A 17,599-nucleotide genomic window follows, 5' to 3' on the forward strand; every position below is an offset into this window, starting at 1 on the left:
AATGGGAGGGGCACTGCACACTTCCTGGGGCTCTGGAATTGAGGAAGTGGGGGACCTCTTGCTTAGACTAAAGCAGGCCCCAAGAAGACAGAATCATGCCAGAGGAAGCTCCCCAAACCATCTGTAGGCGCGGCAGCCACGAGAGCAGGGCCCTGACCCCCCAGCCCAGTCCCCAGAAAGATGCTCCAGCCCACACTGGCTTCCGGGTGTCAGACAGCAACCCCACTAGGTACTCTGCACCTCTGAGCTGATCTGGGCACACGTGTGCAGATGTGGGAGCTGAGGTCCTGACAGGACAGGGACCTCCTCCTGGGCTACAGGGCGGACAGGGACCACACGCATGCCAGGGCCTGTCACTCACCACCCGAAGAATGGCTCCAAGCCAGGAGCGCAGGCACTGGCACGCAGGAGCAGCCAGAACATCAAGCCAGCTGCCTTCTCCCCACCCTCCCCGCACCCCTATCCCCATGCCCTGCCAGGCACTTCCCTACCCCACTTCGCAAAGAGCAGGGTATCTGGTAGGAGAGACCGCAGGGGCCTCTCTGGGGTCAGCGGGGGGGGGGGGGGGGTCATCAGATTGCAGAGGTGAGAAGAGCCCCAGCCTGTCACAAGCTGGTGCCAGACCTGGGAGTGGGGGGCACCCGGGTAATCCCAACCCCCACTCGGTGCAACCTGCCTCCTGCCCAGTGGGTCCTGGTGACCTGCCTGTCCTGTGCTCTTCCCCAGCCCTCCTCCTAGGACTGTGACCCTCTTCTAAGAACCCGGGACTCACACACACTCAATAATGAAGACATCCTCCAGGGACTCTTGGGGCCTTTCCTTGCTCTGGGTCTGGCTCGGATCTGGTGGCAGAGATGGCAGGCTGTGCCCCGTCACTCTCCACCCCTCTGACCCGCCCTCCCAGCCCCCCAGCTCCCAGGCCTACCGCCACCCTCAGCCCGCCCTCCCACAGTATGAGCCAGGCCCAGGGACTGTGGAGCCCTGTCCTCCCAGGCCCCCACCCTGCCTCCCGCACAGATGCACTAGGTGCGGCCCAGCGAAGCCCTGACCTGGTAGGCTGAGCTCCTGCTTTCCCCACAGCCTGGCCCTGACCAGAATCCACTCCTCATCTACCCGGTGCAGAGCACAAGACCCCCTCTATCCGCCCTGCCTTCCATTTAAAGGACAACCTGAAACAGAACTCAGGCCAGACCAAGGGTGTGGGAAGCGCAGCCCTGCAAGGATAGGGCCAAAGAGCTGGCCACTGTGTCACCAGGGCATGGCCACCCAAGGTCTAGGACCCCAGCCCTGCGAGACTGTGGATAGGGGGTTGTGAGATCTTTTCTGGATCTCTCCTTCTTGAACTTGTTTCCTTGCTTCCACCCATCAAACCCCCCCCCCCAAAGAGGTTCTAGAACCTTCCCTAACTCAAGGTGGTAACAGTTCCCTCCCCAGACGTGCTGTCCTGGGACAGGAAGAGCAAGCACTGTGTCTAGGAAAGCAGAGCCCCTGGCTGGCCCCACCGGGAGCCACCAGGCTGTGAGCGGGTTAGGAAGTCAGGCTACACAGGACTCCCCATGGCCGGCCTCAGTCGGCTCCGGAGGCAGCGGGCATGACAGGCAGGTGGGAGGGATGTTTTGGGGAGGGCAGACTCCACACCTGAGGGGCAGCAGCTTAGACAGCCCGTTCTGTCCCTGCTGCCCAGGGGTCCTGGGGGGCGGGTCACCCCTCCTGCCACTGTGACTGGTGCGCACTGCACACAGAGCCCAACATGCTGGTCGCAGAGGCCTCTTGCTGTTCCCAGCCGAGCGACCGCCTTACACTCCGGCAAAGGGCAGGAGCTCCCACCGTGTCTAAGCGAGCACCCCAGGCCCCACAGCTGGCAAGTGGGGAGAAGCCGGAGGCAGCCCCAGTCCCAGCGCAGTCTTTACCCTGCCCAGCTCTGTACCCCAAGGACTCGGGTGCTGCGTTCTGGAAGCCGGGCCACGGTGGACGCCCGCGGTTGTCGGCACTCAACAGGCCACACCTCAACTCAGGCCATGGGCTCTGGGGCCCCCCAGCTGTGAGCTCACTTACTGGCCGGACGCCGGCCCTGGGAAGGGGGTCTTGGGCCCAGGAAAGGCCCCCTAGGTCACTGTGTCAGGGGGTGATCCCACAGGCCCTTCCACGTGGGACACGTAGCATGCACAGTGTGACGAGCCCCAGTGTTGTCCTGGGCTGCGCTCCGTGGATTCATAATCATCCCACACAAGATGCGCAGGGAAAAAAAGGCTTGACTGGTTTGCGTGCTCTGAGTGGTATAATTACCGATTCTTTTCCCTCTAATTTTATATATTCTGAAAATGATCTCCAAGAAGATGCACTGCTAGGGAAAAAAAAAAAAACAACAACCCTCAAGGCACCCCCTCCCCACCACTCTGTTCCCCACAGCACATGTCTGGGCTACCACTGGGGAATGCCAGGGCTTCCGTTCTTGTAGGGTAACTTGGGCAGGGCTTCTGGGGTCTCAGGCCTGGGCATCTGGCCCGTAGCTCTGCTCTGCAGCCCAGGGTGGGACCTGGCAGACCCCAGCACCCGCCCCTCCCCAGGTCCTCCCCCCAACACATTTCCTGGCCTGTGAGCTGCAGGGGAGGGGTAGCCAGAGGGGATGGAGCCTGGGCTCAGGAGCCCTCCTCCTGCCACAGCCAGTCCCGGGGGGCGGCCAAGGCCCTGTTCACACCACGTCAGGGGAGCAGCTGAAGTGTCGAGCTAGAAAAGCCCAAGCCTGATGCATTTCAGCAATTTTAATACATTCGAGAATATTTAATAGAACAAAATTTTTAAAAAAGTACTGTCAGTCAGCAGAAGCCCGTGGTTGAGAGACACAGAAATGTAACTGGCCCTTTTGCAGGAAAGCTTGTGCTTGAAGGGAGAAGAGGCAAAATGACTTCCTGGAGGCTTCACGTCAAGGGTCACTGGACCAAAAGCACCTCACAGTAGCACTTTTAGGTATATATGACCACCTAGAATTAACCCATAAAGCCAACAGTGTTATAAAAAGATCCTATTAGAAAAAGAAAAGTCATGCTTCTAGAATCTTCTCGCCTGTGGACCCACATGCAAATGTAGGCGGCCCGGCTGGGCACCCCTGCACAGCCTCTGTCAGGGAGGCAGAGATGGGCCCTTAAACAGGCTGGGCCTGGTCCCGGCACTTCCTGCGGCCACCCCTTCCAGTCACTGACCCCAATGACAGCCTTGTGGGCACAGCCCCAGGCCCCCCAGCATGAGCTGCCACAGCTGGCTCACTTGGCTAGGAAGGGACCAATGTGTGAACTGCCGACCCAGGAAAGTCGTCTTCATCGGACAAAAAAGCACCCCCCAACCATAATAAATAAAAACATGGCCACAGTCAGACACACTGGGTCCAGACAAGAGCACAGGCTTCCATGAGGGCAAATGAGAGCGAAAGTGGGACTCAGGAAGACCGAGTGGAGAGACATTTAAAAAAGTGTAATTCTCACCTAACAGTCCCTCATCTGACAGCACAGGGCACCTGTCCACAGAACAACAGAAGCCAGAATGGAACCTGGTCAGGGAGGATGGGGACAGGTAACCGCCAGGGTCTTCTGGTGCGCTCTGGGGCTGGATTCTGCTCACTGAGCCTCACCTTCCTTAGCTGAAAACAGGCATTTCACAAAAAGCCTCCAGCTGGGGCGGCAGCCAGGGCTGCCAGGTTAGGGCATCTGGGCAGGGTTGACGGGCACTTACCAGCCAGCTGGTGACCGTGGGCCAGCAGGCCACACACACACACACACACACACACACAGCCCACTGCACAATAACCACGTTCTTTCCTAGGCTACAGACACGTCATACTCCTAGTCTAGAACATCACGCATGAACGCAGAACCCCCGGGCCCACGTGCTGGCTGGGCAGCCTTCTTCGCATCCTGTGGCTGGGGCAGCAATCCTGCTCCCACTGGTGGCAACTCTTCCTCGTGCTACTTTGCAGGCACCAAACACAGTTGTATTCTAGAAGCAACAGGTCTCGACACTGTTCAAACCAACAGCTACTGTGTTAGGTGCATGAGATGTGGGATCCCTATTTCCAAGAAGGGCTGGGTCCCAGCCTGAGAGTCGCCTCAACAGAACCCCTCATAAGGCTTCGATTCCACCGCATGGAAGGGGTGCTGGTGCGGCTGCCTGTCATTTGGCGTGCGTGGCAAGGGACCAACTCCATCATGGGGCTGCAGGCCACCAGCCCTGACACCATCTGCTCTGGCTGTGGTCACAGCGGCCTCCAAGACCCTCTCTCCGGTGTACCCGTGCAAGGAGACTGAAGGCACTTCCTTAAATTCTTGCCCAGGAGGATTTCATCTGAGTGACTCAGTGACTTTAAATTACCCGGCTGGGCTCCCTCCAGCTGTTCGGCTTTTTCTCCTGCTACTTCTGACTTCATTTCTGGCTTTCACCATGCTCGCGTCCAGATTTTGTGTTTTATCTCTATGTTTACTAAGACAATTTAACTTTGGTACTAACACAACAGGAGGTATCTTCCCCCAATATTGCTCTTAAGGAAAAAAAATTTTTTTTAACTAGAACTCCTTTTGACCAATTCTTTTGTCCAGAAACCTAAAGTCAGAGCTGGGTTCCCAAGCCCCTTCCAGGCTAAAGGACAGGTTGGCAGCGGCGAGGCCAGGGGGCTGCCTCTGCTCGACGGGGGCCCAGGCGCAAAACCAACCCTTCAGCAGCGGCGGGCGCCACCAGCCGGAACCTCGAGTCACGATCATCTGTTAGCTCAAGTTGTAAACACCTAAATCACGCAGGCCAGGCCAGCCCTGCCACGTGCAATCAGTGGCCGCCCCACTGCCATGGTGATGCACTCCATGGCCCTCCACATCCAGGGCCACAGCCTGCTCTCCAGGCACCTCTGTCAGGCACCGAGTCCCCGGCCTGGTTCTCACGGGTGCCAGAAGCCGCACCGGCGAGTAGTCAAAAAGCACTGTGGCTGAAGCTTTCACTAACCCCCCATGAGCTGCCCCCAGAGTTTCAGCCCCTTCCCCGACTTGAGCTGCGCATGAGCTGGTTTTTACACCCCACGGCACTAATGCAGTTCAATATTCTCTTCAGAAAAAACTCTGGCAGCAAACAGCGTGTGCGCCGTGCGTGGAGCCCACGCCGACCTTGGCCGGACGGGTCGTGTGCGCGGAGCCGGCCGCGAGCCGGGGGCCATGGAGGCCCGAGTTCTCCTGACTCAGAAGCCCCGGCTGAAGGCTCACACGCTGCAGGGCGGCCCAGAGAGTCGCTGAAAGCTTTACGGGGTGCGTAGCTAATGGCGCTGGTGTCACTTGGTAACGGGGAGAGTCCTTCCGGTGTGCTCAGGTTTCGAAGTACTTGTAGATTGCGGTCACGTAGAGCATCACGCTCTGCCAATCAGGCCGCTCAGTCCGCACCATCTCATTAATGTCCTGGCGGAGAAGGAAGAAACCTGGTTAGAACCCCGGGTCACCCCTGGGCCCATCCCGACAGGCTCCCCGACAGCTACATGGGCCCTTGCACGGGGCGGGGCCTCTGACTTTGGGCCAAGCCTGATCACACCCGCTGAAGGCCTGGCTGGGATGCCTGCTCCCTCACTGCCGAGTGTGCCTGGAAGCGTCCGCATGGTCCCTGAGCTGCCCATCTGTGCCCGAGCCCTGCCCCAGAGCCACATACCGGGGCGCCCCTGCTCCTGGCCACGGCCCTCTGAGGCTGGCTTTCGTCTTTGCGGCCTCAATCCCTGTCTGCTTCTTTTCTTAAACCGCTCCATGTGCTCGCTTCTGAGAGCACTTCTCACCCTAGTCTCTGTCCTAGGAGAGTCTCTGTGTGCCCAGGGTTCCCAGAACTCAACTTTCCAGTGCCCTTCACCATGGCAACCATCTGAAAGCATCAAAGACACTGTTTTCTAATTGTACCCTGCAGAATACCAGTCATCTGTGAGATGCCAGCTGATGAAAACGAACGTGGGAAACCCAGGACTTGGATACGGGACTGGGAGGCCCCCAGAAGAGACCCACTGTTGCTGAAGAACATCCGTCACTTTCCAGGGGAGCCTCGCTCCAGAGCACTGCTCTGGGAGGTTCCATAGGTGAGGCCATGGCCAGCAGGATGGAACGGGCCACCCATTGGTGACTTGGTACAGAAAAAAGAAAACATGTTTGTTCAATATAAGATCTTGATCAATATAAAGGTTTTTTTTTGGAGGGGTGGAAATGGCCCACTTTTTATATGTTGGAACTTTACATGTGATGTAAAATACCAGGATAACAAAACATTTCAATAATGGTAACTTCTCTTTCTCTCTGTACAACGGAATAGAGGCCACCCTAAACAAGCCTATTTCTATCAAGTCAGAAGATACACTTCTGGAACTCTACACAAACACTCCTGTTGGGGTAAATATGAATGTAAACACTTCTTCAAAGCCACCCAGATGTTACTAGTCAGGGCGAGGGATGCCCTTGGGGCAGTGACCTGGCCTCACGGGGCTCTTACTCTGCGGAACTCCCCCAGCTGTGCACTGGCCGCCGCGTGTCGCTGGATGACACCACCGCTGCGGTCCCGAGTTTATATAATCTAAGTGTCGCTGGGTATGGAAGGCCTGGCTTTGCATCTGGACGCAGTATCTTCTTCAGAAAGTCAGACGTGGTGACGGGGCAAGAGCTCTGATGGAAGCACAGCTGTTGGGAGCTACTGTGGGTGCCGGGCAGCGGCCTGACGACCCTGAAATGCGAGGGTTTGCTACAACTCATGCCCCCCAACCCCCATGAGTGGCATGTGCCACGGCCCCTGAAGCGCGGGAGCGCCTGCTCAGCCTCTAAAGCCTTCTTCTTTGCCTTGCATCGCCTCCCCTCTCCCTCTAGTTTGACAAAAGGTAGAGAGACCTGCAGGAATATGCCTCTGACAGTGACTTGCTATAAACTTGTTAGTATTTTTTCTTCTGAACCCAGGGATTCAACTAGAAAAGGTGACTCTGAGGAAGTCAAAGTTGCCGGGCTGTGGTCAGGATGACTCTACCCACCTCAGACCGCTCCCTCAAGACAATTCACATGAGGCATAAAGTGCCCATGGGACTGAGGTGAAACCCTGCCTGCACCCCTGACGGGACACTCGCTCGGGTGGCCAGGGTGGCCCCCCAGCCCCACCCACTAGCCCCCTGCTCATCAGGCCACCACACCACCCAGATCTCCCTTAATGAGAAGGAAACTCTTCCGAACAAAAAGGAGGGGCCCTGCCAGTGACTCACCAGTGTGGATTTGATGCCAACGCTCTCGGCCGCCTGGAAGGCCAGGGTGAAGTTCCTTCGCTGTAAAACAAACTGTGTTACTGGAATGGACAAGCAAGGCCAGGAAGAAGGCGGCCTGCACTACTCACGATGCTGGGGAAGACGGACAGCCACCTCCACTTGGGACCAGAACAAACCTATGCTGGAGCCCTTGGAGCCCCCATCAACCCTGACTGCCCCTCTGCAGGGCCCAGCTGCTCCTCTCGTGACCGTCCGTGGAGCAATCTCCACACGCTCATTCCTTCCTCACTGTGCAAAAGGGCCACTCTCAACACATCAGTCCTGAGCCGCCTGGACCCGGACCCCAAAAGCCGATCAGAAATACCTGTCAAGTGAGCTACCCCCCCGGGAGGAATTTCAAGCATTATCTGAGGGCAGGAGGGAACCAGAGGAGGGCTCATGCCGGGGACCTCTGCCAGTGCCCATCTGGACAGGGGCTGTCCCCAAGCAGCTCCGTGAGTGGGATGGCTGGACCACACGGGGCTGGCAGAGGACTGACCTGGCATGGGAAGCACTGCCCAGACCACTCATGCCTTGAGCGGCTCTCAAGGGTATAAAGCTCGTGATCCTAAATGTCATCACCCAGGAAGGCTGAGCGCTCCCACCGGGAATGCTGTAACTTGGGGAATGCTGAACCCACCAAATGTCCCACACAAGGTCAGGGACTGGCTGGCTCAGCACTAACAGCTCAATCCCAGAATAAGACCAAGTTGGGATGGGGCCGCTGTGAGCCAGCACCGTGGTGGGGGCCCTGCTGCTGGAAGGCTCTGTCTCCCCTGTGTGGTAAGGACGCCAGGAGCTGGGCTGTTTCACAGCCAGCCTACCTTATCTTGGCTGTTCAGCTCTTGATACGGAATGTGGGCCGGAAGGTACGTATGCAGGAGAGCGCAAAAGGCCAGTCCGTCATTCCAGCTGCTGCTGAAGTTTGTAATGTCAATATTCTGAAGGAAAAGAAAAATAAGGTGTAAGTAATACACCTTGCGATCTTCTCAGGAGCATGCTGAGGAGGGGGAAGGCGACCTCGGATGCCACATGGCCTCCAAACCCCAGGCAGGGGGAGCCTCTGGAGAAGGCACAGTGTGCTAGGGGTCATGTCCCAAGACCGGCAGGTGTCAGGGACTGGACTTTTCAGCGGGTGCCCATCCCATCCTGCCCACCACCCACAGGGTCACTGCCCCCTTGGCCGCACACATCTGAGCCACCTCCCCCTCATGGGAAGAACTCTGGGCACAGGGAGCTGGTCTGGCAGCTCTGCAGCCTCATGGGGCCCTGGGGAGCAAAAGTGCTATGTTAAGAAGTTATGATTCCGCCTGACCTCCCCTGTTAGGGCTCTAGGCACAGATTTACAGTCCATCAAAACCTCTGTGTTCTGAGGACGTCAACAGCTGCCTTCCTGCCTTAGGAGACACTGGGAGCCAATTGATGCTGGGGCTGTGTGCTTTCCCACAGAGCCTCTCCACGCATCACCTTGACTTTCTTGGTGTCTCTTTCCACATTCATAGTAAATTATTTGCAACTATAAAAGTAACATAGTCGGAAATAGTTGACCATATGATAACACAGTTTGGCTATTATGTAGCCTTTACCTTTATTTGCAAAAATCCTTTTGAAGGGGCGCCTGGGTGGCTCAGTTGGTTAAGCGACTGCCTTTGGCTCAGGTCATGATCCTGGAGTCCCGGGATCGAGTCCCGCATCGGGCTCCCTGCTCGGCAGGGAGTCTGCTTCTCCCTCTGACCCTCCTCCCTCTCATGCTCTCTGTCTCTCATTCTCTCTCTCTCAAATAAATAAATAAAATCTTTAAAAAAAAAAAAAATCCTTTTGAAGTTGAAACTCCAGTTAAATTTTAGAAATTCACACACTTTATGTAAATGCCACAGATTGAAAAAGAGAGCACTTCCCAAACACCTCTTGTCTGAGGCCCCACTGTTTCTTTCACACAGACTTCAACTGCATCAAGGGTTAGCTCCTAGGGTACTGGGAAGCCCAGACTTTATTAGTGAAGGCAACCCCCCCACTCCTGGATACAGGTTGCCACTCCTCCCAGGGACAAGCGATCACAGCGATACAAATACTGTGTGTATGTGTATAGGGTTTTACAAACTCTGCCATCCCTCACCCCAGGTTTACAAACTGTTAGGTCCTCACACCAAGTAGGGGACCTGGGGCTCATGGACGGAGGCAGGTGGGGAGGATAGGACCAAGTTGGGCAAGTGGCCCTTCCGGGAAGACGGTCTTAATCCAGACTCACAGCTTGCGGTCAGTCCCCTTACAAAAAGAGCGAGTAGCATGGAAGAGAGTGGGGCTGATCTTTTCATCGGCCTTGTCACTGAAATGATTTCTCTGGCCCCTGACTGCAGACACCCAGAATGCTATCCTCTGGGGGGGCTTCCACTCAAGCACAAGCCTTCAAAAAGGTGGCAGCTCTGTGGGTAATCATTCCAGAGGTCATTTCCCCTTGGTAACCCGATTATCTGGGGCGGCCAGTCTCGCCAATCTGGCCTGAAAGCATTGTTCAGAAACTGTGGTGAGGAAAATTACCAGATTAAAGCACAAAAGGATGCAAACCTGCCAAGAGTCCCAGGGAAGGTCTCAGCAAGCTTTCAGGGCCATCTGACTTGGCCTCTATGAGTGAGCCCGCCAACCCTTCCCTGGCCACCGGGCCGGGTAGGTCCTCCCTGCCTCCAGGCTGCAGTTCCCACACTTCCTGGCCATGAAGACACAGCCCAGGCAAGCATTCCTGTCCCAACCCTGACCGGCCCCCTCTCCGGCGGACAATGACAGTCCCTGCCTCCTGTGAGGGTGCAACCAGCGGTGTCCGAGAGTTACTGCTGATGGCTGACACAGCAAACGGGCCTCCTTCATCTCATCGGAATCTCAGGAAGCAGCCAGCCAGGGGTGTGGGTGCCAGCTGGGAGGAAACTGGAACCAGGGAAGGGAAGTGACCTGTCCAAGGTGCTGGGCCAGCAGCAGGGAGGACAGGGTGTCACCTTAATCCCACCATCACCCAGGAGCAGTTTTAGATAAGGAGGCCCAGGTTCCAGAGCTGATTTGGGTGGTTATTCAAACTCAGTCCCGTCCCAAGCCCAGCCATGCTCCTCCTAGGAACCCGACCAGATCCCGTGACAAGTGCCCTGATCAAAGAGCCGAGGGCACCTCGTACCATCGCACAGACGACAGGGCAAGCAGCCTCTTACTGGCTTGTCCAAGCCCTGTGTGAGGCCGGCGGCAACACGTGGCCGCTGAGGACTCCCAGCCCTTGCCCCCGGAGGCCACATTCATTTCTGGAGGAAAACAAATCTCCACTTCCTGCCGCCGCAGCCCCCTCTCCAGCTCCCTGAAAGGCAGGCGTCTGGCAGAGCCGCCTACGTGCCTGGCCTCCCCACGCCGCACGCCAGAGGCTCCTACAGCAGAGGAAACGGCTGCGCCCCAGCTCCCCAGCTGTGGGAACCCCAGCCTTCCCCAGCTTCCTCAACACAAACCTGACCTCAAGCCTGGAACCTCCAGGCAGAGCAGCGACTTCATTTACAAAACATGCCAAAGAAATTTAAACAATGAGGAACAATGGTTTCTCGAGTTCCAGGGTAGGGGGAGTTAACTTTGAAGTACCTGACAACCAAACTTCCGAAGTCCAAGCCCAGGCAGGCTGGCAGGTGTCTCAGCCTCCGCCAGTTGGAGGGAGCCAGGCTGGGCACTGTACCCCACAAGGGACAGCGAGGCCACAACGCATCGAATCCAAGTGAGGCCTCTGAGTGCTCTGCCCACCCCTGTCCCTCCACCTCCTCACCCATCCCGAGAGACCCTGGGGGAAAATGAGGCTGGGGCTTCGATGCAAGTGGAGAAAAGCCTAACATCTGAGAAAGCTGGCCCCAGGCAAGGCTGCCACCACCCAAGCCACCACAACAGCGCTGGGCCTGCGCCCTCCGCTCCCCATCTCACTGCTTGTTTCACTGTTTTTGAGGATCAGGGCTGAAAAATCAAACTACTGGGAAATAATGCAGATTGAACAGAGAAAAGTCTATATAAACAACAAAGCTGGTTCTCTGAGGCCGAAAAGGGTGCTAGAAAAGTCCCCTGGCTTCCTCTGTGGAGCTCTTGATTCCGCGGCTATTAATTTAGCTTTAAGAAGCCACCTCATCGCAAAGTTCAATTATCCGTAATGGTCTTACGACATTCACAGATATGCTTTTTGACATGTTTATTTCACAAAGGTTGTCTAGAAATGGACTATTTTTAAAAAGCGGCATTTTTCGGGGCATAAGGAAAAACCCTTGACTGTAAAGCCCAAGTGCACTTCTCTGGGCAGAAGGGCCCATTTACATTTTGCAGATCAGCGCAGGGGCTGCGGAGGATCGAGGGCCTTCCATCCACACAGGTCCTGACCCCTACATGGATGGCTGCTTCAGCAAGCCAGCCAACACCTTTAAAATAAACTATTCTTAAAGCCCCAAAATGGTGTTTTGAGGGGAATATGCACACTAATGGAAGAACCTTCTATTGCTCACTATTCACAGGCAATGGCGCCAAGCTCTGTAAGAAGGGAACAATTTTCTTTTTAAAATAGGGACAATGGAACATACTAGTAACTGTAATGTAAGTTTCTAATTAATGAATTCAGATTTTGCATTTGGTTTTCAGGTCAACTCAGGATTTTTCTACTCTTTCAGGTAAGTCTATGTTTGGACTAGGTGGACAAAAAGGAGATGGTTATGATATGTGTCAACAAAAGTTCAAGAAAGCATTCAGCACAGACTCAAATGAGGTGCTCTGTCACATTTTCTCCTACAGGCGCACATCCTCCCATCCAGGACCTCCCATCTAAGAAATGTCCACTAAGAGATCTGACAGGGAAGATGGACATGGCCTGCTTCACAAGCCCATCTGCTGTCCTTTTCACGATCATAAAAACTCAGACCTAGACTCGTAAAATCGCCCAACACCTCACACCCCTCCACAGGACCAGCTGGGCGTTTCCCACTTGCTCCTTCCTGAGCTGGGCCAGAAGCCTTCACCTGCTCCTATGACTAAGACATGATGCTGTCCTCTGCCTGCAGCCTTCAGGTGGCCCCACTTTGGTGTGCCCTTGTATGCCCTGAGAGTTGAGGGAGTGGGGTAAGTGAGCAAAAAGATTACACAAATCTCCACGGAAAAGGATAAAAAATGTCATAAAACATCGTTAAAAATGTTTTAATTTGTCTGAAGTTTAATTAAAGGCCATAAAATACACCCCCTACTACCACATGTTCTTTAAATAGTTATTAAGGTTCTGATCTATTTAAGGAAATGCCACTTTTATGGGCATAGGGCAAGAAGCCAAACATCATGATTCATCTCTCTGCTCACGCCGACTTCCTTAGGCCCATCTCAACTGTTGACAGTGGTGTCACAGGCCCGAACACAGGCAGAGAGGCAGTCCTTCCCTTGACTGAAGATACTGGGAATGCCACCTGCTGGGGGTCCACAGCCCAGCCTTCAGGAGGTACAAGTGAATTACAAACAAAACCCCTACCCAGCTGCCTCAGCCCCAGGCCAGGGGGCAAGGTCTGGAGGGAAATCTGGGGTATCTTTTTTTATGTGGTATGGTAAGGGGGGGTGTGATGTCTAAAAGAGAGGGAAAAAACATCAAGAGACAGTATTTACCACTGCCGGTAGTGTTAAATACAGAAGGCCCCAGAAGACCCTGGAAGTTAACAAGCAAAAACCTGCTTGGTGCCCAGGGATGCCACGGTGTAGACTGGTAGGCCCACTCTGGCTGCAGATCTAAGGGTGTTGCCCTGGGGACTTCAGTGCGGTCTCCCTTATGAAGTTTAGCCAAGCTCTGCTCCAGGTCAGGGGAGAGGAGAGGAGGGGAGGAGAAGAAGGGCAGGCAGCACATGTCCATGAGGCTTGCTTATCATGAAGTCCAGGTAATGGGACTATGTGGTGAAGTGAGAGTAAGGAAGCAAGCCAGGGCAGACAGCCCAGGGTGAGCCAGCAATCCTGAAGACAGGGCTCTGCATCTTGTGCCCCTTGTCAGGGAGGGGGTTCCAACAAGGACCTTCAATCTTCGCTGTGCATCAGAATCACCTGCAAGGCCTTTTCAAAGCAATATGCTCAGCTCTACCCCCAGAGAGGCTGACCCAGTTGTCTGGACATTATTTTCGTTAAAAGTCCCCAGATGACCTGAGTCAGGACCACTGATCTAAAGACTGACGGCGGGTGGAAGTGCAGTGGACGGGAACATTATTTAAAAGGTCAAATCTGGGAGTTCATGATGATGCTCACAGAAGCACACCCGGCCCAGCTTGGAAACCACTCATGATCCTAAGTGCTGGGAAATCAAGGGAGAGGATCAAGCACTGGATGGACCTTTCCTGACCCAACTGGACAGCAAGGCAATTAAACACCTGACAAAGGAGTTTGTCTGTGAAGAGGAATCCAATGAAGTAGGAGTGACTGACAGAAATGGAATGGCATCACTTGGCAACGATGATGAGTGGCCAGGGCCATCACAGAGAGAGCTGGTCCTGCTCTGTTCTACCTGGAGAGACGGACACAACTCCACAACTGAGGTGTTTCTTCCAGAAACTTGAACTGGAATCAGATCTAACCCCTAGTTCTATCTTCTAGCTTATACCAGGGGAGAACACCACAGGGATGTTGTAAGTGAAACCTAAAATGTAGAAGTTCTGTAAGATACATGATCCAGTTCCTTCAAGAAGACAAACTGAAAGGGGGGAAAAGAAGAGGGAAATTTAAGATTAAATTTGACTAAAAGAAGTTTATTATCCAAATGCAAAGTATGAACCTTATCTGGATCTTCATTCTAGCAAACCAACTATAAAATCATGTTTCAATCGGGAAGTTTAAACTAAATGTGAGATGACATTAAAGGGCTGGGAGTTGTTCTGGAAACCTCCAGGTGTGGGTGGAGAGCGCGAGGACCAGGTGCAATGACTTGTGCCCGGGGGACATGTGCTCAGGGTCGCTTTACCACTCTCATTACTTTAGTGGGTATCTGAAAATTTCCATGAAAAACAAACCAAGCTACAACTCAACAACCCAACTGAAAGACAAACAACCCAACTGCCCAAATGCAAAACGGGCAAAGGATCTGAACAGACATTTTTCCAAAGACAACAAATGGACAGGCAACAGCACACAAGAAGATACTCAACTCCATTAGTCAGTAGGAAATGCAAATCAAAACCACCAAGAGCTACCACTTCATATCCAATATGATGCATATTATTGTATAAAATGGAGTAACAAGTGCTGGCGAGGATGTAAAGAAATGAAATTGTACACTGCTGGTGGGAATGCAAAATGCTGCATCCGCTGCGGCAGTCACAGAGAACTGCCGGATGACCTAGCACTTCCAGTCTGGGCAAACACCTCGAAGAAGTGAACACCAGTGTTGAAACTAACCCCTGCACAGGAATGTCCATAGCAGCATTACTCACAACAGCCAAGACGTGGAAACAACCACGCAACAAATGTCCACCAATGAGAAAAACAGATAAACGTGATGTGGTATGTCCACACAATGGAATCTTTTTGAGCCTTTAAAATAAAATGAAGTACCGACACATGTTACAACGTGGATAAATCTTGAAACGTTCTGCTAGGTGAAAGCTAGACACATAGGCCACATGTTTGTTGTATGACTCCATTTATATGTAGTAACCAAACTGGTGAGGTTCAGAGACAGAAAGCAGATTACTGGTTGCCAGGGGCCAGAAATACGGAGTGACTGCTAATGGGTATGGGGGTTTCCCTTTGGGGTGAGGAAGAGTTCTGGAACCAGACAGTAGTGATGGGTTGTATAATACTGTGAATGAACTTCAATGTCCCTGAACTGTAGACTTAAAAATGGCTGGAACAACAACAACCCCCCCCCCCAAAAAACAAAAACAAAAACTGGTAGATGTTCTGAAGTAGTTCACGCTCAATAAACTCTATACACTGAGTAGATCTCATAAGCAGCCAACTTATCCTAGAGTGTTCATTGAACAGTTATGTTGCTTAAATGTAATGATTCAAGAGTGGGTTTTATGGGAATATTTATGGCCCTACTTAAAAAAAAAATTTCTTGGGCGCCTGGGTGGCTCAGTCGGTTGAGCGACTGCCTTCGGCTCAGGTCATGATCCTGGAGTCCCGGGATCGAGTCCCGCATCGGGCTCCCTGCTCGGCAGGGAGTCTGCTTCTCCCTCTGACCCTCCTCCCTCTCATGCTCTCTCTCGCAAATAAATAAAATCTTAAAAAAAAATTTTTTTTTCTTTTAAACAAACAATAAACATTAAGTCATTCTCTGTGCACGGCTGCTCCGAAGTCGAGAGAGGGAAGCTGCCATGGTTCTCTGGGTGAGGCAGCCAGGTTTAACCACAATGATGTTGCCCAAAGTAGCAAGCACACTCCTAGGATACAGCTCCAACGGTACTGAAACTTCACAAAAACAAAATCTAAGGTACAGTAACAACAACATTTTGGGTTTAATGTGCTATAAATTGTTTCAGTCAAATGAACCTATTTTGGGGGAACAATTCAGAATTAGTTAGCAAATGTCACCCTAAGAGACGGGATTAATGTCTCTGCATTTCCCATAAACCCCTCCAAAGGGAGACCTTTTACAGGAACCAGGACGCCTGCTTTTTGAAAATTCAGGAAAACTACCACTAGGAAGGGACGGCAGGCAAGAGCTGATGGCTAGGTCACAGCTGATTCATGAGCCCTGGGCATGTTGTGAGCAGTCTTATGAGGAGCTCAGGAATTAGTCCTGCCTTTTCTAGCTTTTGTTTAGCTTTGGCAGGGGTTATTACTCACTAAAATGCAATTTGAACTAAAGGAGACACTCACAGTAATCCTCAAGCAACATTTACCATGGTGTGTGCTCTGGGGAAGGGCTCGGCAGAGGAGGAGGAGAGAAGCCGTGTCTCCTTGTCCTAACCCCCAACGGCTTCCCTGAGAATTCGTGTGTTTGAGGGCAAGAAAATTAGGCATTCCAAAACATCCTTGGGATGGTCTCCTTTAGTTTACCCTTGAGACAAATGCCACCAATTTTGTACTCAGGCTCTAAAACAGATGGATGCAGGGTAATCTGGGTGCCGTGTGCCTTGAAGGCTGCCCAACAGAACAAGCCACGGCTCACACAAAAACCCTGTTCAGATGCCTTCTCTGAGGAAAAGGTGACAGGAACAAGCTCTTTACAAGGCTGACTGCTTCTCCATTTTAAGTCTTAGGAAATTCTTTTTTTTTTAAAGATTTTTTTTATTTTTTTGACAGAGAGAGACACAGCGAGAGAGGGAACACAAGCAGGGGGAGTGGGAGAGGGAGAAGCAGGCTTCCCACTGAGCAGGGAGCCCGATGTGGGACTCGATCCCAGGACCCTGGGATCATGACCTGAGCCGAAGGCAGACGCTTAACGACTGAGCCACCCAGGCGCCCAGGAAATTCTTTATACCGATGTGAAAGCCACCGCTCTGGAAAAGCAGAATGGTGTGACAGAGGCATCATGGGTTTGAACGAGTCCCTCGGACCTGGGCTTTGAATGTTGGGATTAGTCCCTACTAGCTCCAAGACTGTGGGGGCAGTTTACCTCCCGGGAGTCTCCGTTCTCTCCGCGAAATAGGAAAGATAACCCAGTTATGAGGATTTGTAAGACAGAGTCTGTGAGGTACATGGAACAGCTCCTTCGGCTGGAGCTCAGCATATCCCTTTCCCCCTCCCCCGAGATGGTGCTGATTCCACCTTCCAGACCAAAAAAGCATGAGACAGCAGACTGTTGTGCCCGCCCCAGGAGAGGCCCTGGAGTACCAGAAGACAGCCATGCTGGTTCCAAGTCCCTCTCCTCTAGTTCACACTCTGGAACTTCAGGACACCTGCTGTCTGGGCCAGAGATGAAGGTCTGATGGCTCTGTGACAGTCACATGGACTTCTGTCACGTGTCCCCTGTGCCTACTGCAACAAACGGCATGTATATGACTCCGTTTCCCTCTCTCAAAGAGTGTTTTTGCCAAGCACTGACCTGAAAACCTAGCACACTCTTCAGGCACCTCACAAAGGTTTGCTGAATAACGTGGTCATTTAAGAAAACTCTGAGAGAATGTAGAGAAATTTAGGAAAAAAGGTCCAGAGGATCTGAAAGCTTCAGTATGGAGGTAGGTCTTAAAAAACAAACAAACAAACAAACAAAAAATGCTTCAGCTTCTAAAAATGAGGGCTGCTAGAAGACAGTACTTATAAAGCATGAAGGACAGACACAAAACATACCTAGACTCATCCAAACACCTTAAATTTAAAAAATGTAATTTATGCACAAAAGGATACTACCACACAGAGACCATT

General features: G+C 52.9%; 1 protein-coding gene across 6 annotated transcripts in view; it reads right to left on the reverse strand.

Moving 5' to 3' along the window:
* Positions 1-2,747: 2,747 nt before the first annotated feature.
* Positions 2,748-17,599, reverse strand: part of SPECC1L (sperm antigen with calponin homology and coiled-coil domains 1 like) — a 144,184-nt gene continuing 129,332 nt past the window's right edge. For all 6 annotated transcript variants that reach the window (XR_010407368.1, XM_045887235.2, XM_045887230.3 and 3 more), the window contains 3 exons: positions 8,104-8,220; positions 7,241-7,300; positions 2,748-5,426 (listed from right to left, as the gene is read on the reverse strand). Coding sequence is in view for 5 of the 6 variants with exons in the window: in XM_045887235.2 (XP_045743191.1) it covers positions 5,337-5,426; positions 7,241-7,300; positions 8,104-8,220 (267 nt within the window). In the remaining variant the exon portion in view is untranslated. The remainder of the gene's footprint in view (positions 5,427-7,240; positions 7,301-8,103; positions 8,221-17,599) is intronic.

This window comes from Mirounga angustirostris, unplaced genomic scaffold (assembly GCF_029215605.1).
Source record: "Mirounga angustirostris isolate CCGP_5_RB_7025 unplaced genomic scaffold, mMirAng1.0.hap1 SCAF_14, whole genome shotgun sequence".
NCBI classification, from domain to species: Eukaryota; Metazoa; Chordata; class Mammalia; order Carnivora; family Phocidae; genus Mirounga; species Mirounga angustirostris.